Below are 6,000 nucleotides of genomic sequence, written 5' to 3'. Positions count from 1 at the left end.
AGACTCCTGAAGGGGCCCTTCATCCCCTTCTAAGACCCGCCGAAATTATAGGCACCCTTATGTTCTGGCGGTTCAAAGAATAAATATTCTGGAAGGGACTGTGAGCCGCTTACAACATAAAAAAGGTAGAGAAACGAGAACGAAGAACTTTCTGATTTTTCGCCCGGGAGTGTACGATAAGATAAATGTTCTGAACGATCAAAAAACTGAACAGCTGTGATCTCCCAAGCGAAATTAATGATTTGTATGTTATATATTTTCAAAGTCATGATGGGGGGAAATTTAAAAAATAAAAAAAAATTTGCCATGCACTGCTTTTCTAGCCAGCAGAATTTGAACACTTACTGACGAGGCCAATAATATAAGATTTGTTTCACAAATGACATTTAAAATAAGAAAATAATCTTTTATCGGGCGTTGGTGCCTCTGGTTATTTGCCTCCAACTTCATAGCGGGGAATTTCGAATTTATTTCAATAACACTTCATAAAGTTTGCTTAAACCAACATTCTTCAGACGAATTTATCTTATGTTAGTAAAAAGCTTAAAAAGCTTTTTTTTCAATACAAGAAATGTTATTTAGTTTAGTTGTACTACGAATTCGTTGTATAAACAGTACTCAACTAATAACTTGAAATTAAAGGTCTTGAAAGAAAAAAAATTGTAAAACTATCCACCATCCAACTCAGTTGGTTATTTCAAGTTCGATAGCAGTGAACAAAACTTTTATAACATTGCCGACATATCAGTTATTAAATTAAAAAATTTGCACAATGCAATTGTTACTAATGAACAGCGCTCGAATAAATTTTATAACGCAATTCCTATTTCTTATCGCGATTTTAAATGGAACCTATATTGTGTATTCAGATTCCCAAGGACTTGATGGTCATGCTTTTCGTCATTTGATTCCAGAGACCTTCAAAAGAGAAAGTCAGTTTCAGATTATTAATGAATGGAAGTATTTAGATTTTGAATATTCAACCTTTGTCGAACGAAAGCAGGCAATTTTAAATGGGTATGAAGAATTACATATGTTATTATTATTGTCTTATATTTGCCCAAAAACCACGCATAAATCCTCAAAAATTAGCCGCGCTTCAATTCCATGAAAGCGCCAATATTGATGATTTCTTGATATACATACATATGTACATATGTATTTATTTACATATGTACGTATGTGCGTGAATGGGTATAGTATTTATATACATACATAAGTGAGTATTTATATACATACATAGTGAAAAAAAAAAATGTTTTTTGGTTTAAGGGTGAATGTACAATTATTATTTAATGTAAAATAATTTTTTTACGGATACTAAATTAAAACATGAAATATTCGTAATTGTTCCTTTTTTAATCAAAAAATCACTCAAGTAATAGCCAATATTTTTAAAACACAAATATAAAACTCAACATTTAATTTATTTATTTATTTAAATATTTTTAAGCCCCTAACTTCAAAAACTAATCGTGACCGATCAAGGTAAAAAAAATCTAATCAAAAAAAAAAAAAAAGAACTTCTCAATTATTAGTTTGCTCGGGTAGTTTGCTTGAAATAAGGTAATTTTAAAAGAAAAATAAATAAACTTGCAAATATTTAAAATGGCAAAATGAAGGGAAACTCAAAAATAAAAACATTGCTCGCATGTAGAGCTTTTCCAGTCGCCAAAAAAGGTCACTTCTTACGAACAATGATTGCAATATGCAATATAGGCTGAAATCTTGAGCATTCACAATGAAAATGTAAACAAAGTTCAAAGTATGCCAGAGAAATTAGTCGGTGTTTTTCGGTATATTCTAGCCCAAGTTTTCTCGAAATGCTACTTTTTTATTTAACTCCTATTTCTGCCTTATTTTAAATAAATAATCTGGAGCCATACCAGAATGCACACTCTTCGGGGCATTTGCTTATTGTTAAAGAAAAATCGTTTGACAATTTCCGATTCCTCGTCATCTAATTAAGTTTAATATATGTATGGTAAACATAATCTTCCCCTATCTCCATGTTTTCCGCTTGTTGAACATCCGAAAATAGTTGTTGACTGCTCTCGCAGTAGCCATTTGAAAACTGTGTTTAAATTTTGTATACGCCACAGATGATCGCCCAGCTGATCGGATGGAGATGTAACGCTGTTACATCCTAAATATTTCATACGGATGGGGAAAAAGTAAAAGTTAAAAAAACTAATAAGGGTATTCCATTAACCACTAAATGACTGAAAATAAAGGCAACCGAAAACAGCTGTTCCCATACAAGCTGCTAATACGATATTTTAAGTTGTTTATACTAGTATGACACTGCCAGTGCTAGCAAGACGATACGATTGTCAATGCATTAGCCGCAAAAATCTATAGATATACGTTAAATATACTAGATATTGATAACAATATACTGCTCTAATGAAGTAAAATTGTAAATAATTATTATTATTATTAATTCTATTAGCCATGTCATTAGAGGTTTCCAGTCATAATGGTCCAACAACGTTTATTATTTGTTTGCCGCTCTCTTGAATTTATGTGGATGTTATATGCTGAGCAAGAAAAATAAATCAAAGAAAAATAATTTTTCGGCTACATTGCAATTGCGGCGCAACATAGAAGGTAGATTTTTATTTAAAATTAAATATAATTATATGACATATAAGGTTTAAAATATATTTACGGCTTTTCAAATAAATTACTGCTGAAACAAAAAAAATACATTAACACGTTCTACCCCGCACCAGTTTGAGTCTTTTTTACCTTTTAAGTCACCGTAGTTTTATTACAAAAAAGATTTGAGGAAAATAATACATGTTCTCTCTTTCAAGGTTCTAATGAAGTCTAAATTTAATGACTTCACAGTAGCTGAAAATCTTGACTCAATTACTTAAAAGCCAGTGTGGCTTTTTTAGTATCAGATTGACATTGCAACACATTTCACAACTTCACATTTATGATTATTAACTAGCTGACCCGGCGCACTTTGTCCCACCTCTAATTGATGTTTTATATAACTCCAATAAAATGCAAATAATTCAAATTATTATAAAATTTGTTTGAACTTCAACGGTTGAGAGCGATACGGTAAATAATTTTTTTAAATTTATTTTTCGGCGCAGAAATAAACAAAGAAGACAGGTTTCGAACTCGGTGTTCAAAAGCGAGTTCAAAAACTCCGTCGGATAGTTAGTCGCTTAATCTTCGTTGGTCACGCCATCCACGTGACCATATGAATGCATCTCTCTAGGGATTTGATATTTAATGGAATTCAACCTATCGACGTCTTTATTCTTCGTTGCTTGTATTGGTCGTTTATTAATCAAATCGAAATATGTATGTATAATTTTTTTTTTTTTTTTAATTTGTTGATGAGTTCCTCCTTCAATGACGTGAATTCCGAAATATTGGCCGGGAACGATATCAATCAATTGAAGCATTAACAGTAATATTGTCACTGCCAGGCGCCAAGTTGTCTTAAAAATTCAGCAGCAGAGGCGTCATTCTGTAAAGTGATTCTCATGTTTGTGGTCAATTTTAATTTTTAGTTATTTTTTAATAGAAGGCATTATTAAAAAAAAAACTGTCACAAAACTCAATTTGATAGTTTTTCATCCAAATCGCTTGTGACTATTGGGTTTTTTTTTTGTTGGGAAAATGAAAAGAGCTGTTTTTGTGGGTTTCACGGCAATTTTTCCAATTTTTTTGGACTTGGACTTCAACGAACTATAAAAAAGAAGAATTGGCTAAATTGGTCCTGGCGTTAGCTGAACTAATTTTCATGGAATGATAAAGTATTCATTATACGAATTAATGCTTTTCTCCGTAGAGGTTCCTTCGCAGTCGTGTCGGTGAGAGAGACCAGAGCTTGTTCTCTTTATTCAAGGTTTCGGTATAAACTGAAATGAAAAGAAACTTAAAGCTAACAAAAGACTCACTGCGGCCACGCAAATATACAGTGCTTGCCGTTTGAGCACGACCATCCGGGCTAAATGTTGGATCAGCAATTTCGGTCGGAGCTAAACAACAACAAAAGTCAGCTGCTAGTCGATTCACTTTTGCTGGTTTATGTTTACTTGTTAACGACTCCCTCCTTTTAATTAGGGCCGCCCTCTGCCTTATCTGTGCCGCAGATCTTCTTGCCCTTGAAGAAATGGAGATAGGTTATGGCAACGGCCATCATCGCACAACATAGTATTCCTACTATAAGCATTGCGCGGTATTTCAGATTAGTCCCAATGTCCTTGTTGAACTCTCAAATGAGCTTCACGATAATAACAAATTCTTAACAGCGTGGAATTCTCCACCACACATTGCCACAACATTGTCCGGTATCCACAGCATGACATTATGATGAGTGATAGGTAATATTGTGACTTTTCAGACTTACAGGCGAACTTTGCCTTTGGAAACTTAACTATGAAATGTAAGGAATTGGCAGATTGTAAATTTTAACGGATGTTATGCTATGTCGACTTGTGAATTCTTTGTAACATTGAGGATTTGAAGTACTGTGGCGGCCAATTGGTTGATTTTATTTTAAACTTTACTGTTAATTTCCACCTGTCTGTTGTTTCGGTCTATTGTCTTATCCATATCACCAACCTCCGGTGTTGCTGCTACTACCTTTAAGATTGATCGCAGAATATCTTAGCTCCTGGAAACCCTATGATGCACGCCTAACGATTCCAGTAGGTCTCGTATAAGTACGGTATCTACTTCCAGTAACTTCCCCATATGCGACTGGGGAAACTTGTCACACATGTTTGTTGTTTTGTCTAGTATTCTCGTGTACTCCAAAAGGTTTGCAGAGTAAGTCACATATGCAAATTCTTCCTTTACTAATACCTCTCCATCAACGATGGGAATGTATTTTGCTCGCGAATTATCGGCAATGTGTACCGACGCCATTGACAGGAATAGTAAGATTATAATTCCGCACCTGTGGGATGAACCATTGATATAATGATTTTTTCCAGGAACACTTATTTGTTTATTTCCAATGTTATCCTACTTTAATAAAACATAAAGGGGTAAAAAACTAATCCTATTTGATATTGTCTTTGTGAACCACCTTCCCCTCGATGAGGACCTATCCACCAGGTCCGCTTCAATGGCTTTCTCCTTACAGTGTGGTGTAAGCTTATTGCCAAGTCTTTGGTTTGACTTAACCAAGACTTTGTCGCCGACCTCGAATACTCTGTTTTGTAGGGACTCATTTTCCCTGTCCCTAAGAGTGTTCTGGGCTTGTATGATTCTGTTATTCACTTCCGTCTGCGGGCTGTCTGGGTGTGCTTGCACTACGTCGGCTGGTCGCCTATGAACGACCGAGTGTTTTGACTTGGCCAATAAAATTATTTCCACAGTATCCGTCATTCCCTTGTCGATTTTTAGACATCGTGAAAGTTCCACAAGGGTACGATGAAAGCGCTCTACTTTCCCGTTTAAGCACTATGGAGGGGCGACTCATTTGCAATCCTAACGCCAAAATGGTTAACGAGGATGGAGATAGTGTGCGAATTTAATGATGGTTCATTATTACAATAGACAACTCTAGCTCTTGGAAAAAAATATATGATTTGTAGTAGAGGCTTTGAGTAGTAGTAGAGGTTTGAGGACCTCAATTGCCCTTAAGTGGACATGTTGCACGACGGCAAACTGCGAAAACCTGTCGATGTAAGTGAGGAAGTATTTTTTTTCTGTAGAAAAAATTTCAATATGTAAATTCAATATGTATGTCTCGCCGAGCTCCTGTCTCTTTATATGCCTGTCGTACTTATCTTTCGCGCACGTTCTGCAATTCGCTACGATTTAGGTAGCTAATTTGGTCATTTTCGGAAAGTAGTACTCGGAGAGTACCTTCTTTACGTTTTCCTCGGCTGACCTGTGGGCCCTGTTGTGCTTGGCAGTGAAGATTTCCTGTCTTTCGTTGCCCATAAAAAATTTCTGTTATACGATTTTTGCAATGCCAAAATTGTATAGCCGGAAACTGCCGAACTAGATAGTGGATAG

The 6,000-nt window shown here is 35.2% G+C and overlaps 1 protein-coding gene and 1 long non-coding RNA gene across 3 annotated transcripts in view; one reads left to right on the top strand and one right to left on the bottom strand.

The window, feature by feature from the left end:
* Positions 1-405: 405 nt before the first annotated feature.
* Positions 406-3,270, bottom strand: LOC147642706 (uncharacterized). The gene is made up of 2 exons (XR_015273120.1): positions 1,887-3,270; positions 406-918 (listed from the first exon to the last, which is right to left on the bottom strand). It is a non-coding gene; the product is annotated as an uncharacterized LOC147642706 (long non-coding RNA).
* Positions 773-6,000, top strand: part of yellow-h (L-dopachrome tautomerase yellow-h) — a 42,433-nt gene continuing 37,205 nt past the window's right edge. For both annotated transcript variants that reach the window (XM_086839247.1, XM_020953084.2), the window contains exon 1: positions 773-1,017. In XM_086839247.1, coding sequence (XP_086695373.1) covers positions 773-1,017 — 245 coding nt within the window. The remainder of the gene's footprint in view (positions 1,018-6,000) is intronic.

The sequence above is a fragment of the Drosophila serrata genome, unplaced genomic scaffold (genome assembly GCF_035046125.1).
Source record: "Drosophila serrata isolate PLE 108 unplaced genomic scaffold, ASM3504612v1 contig_363, whole genome shotgun sequence".
Taxonomy (NCBI): Eukaryota; Metazoa; Arthropoda; class Insecta; order Diptera; family Drosophilidae; genus Drosophila; species Drosophila serrata.
The sequence above is the reverse complement of the archived record's forward strand: the minus strand, read 5'-3'. Positions and strand labels throughout refer to the sequence as shown.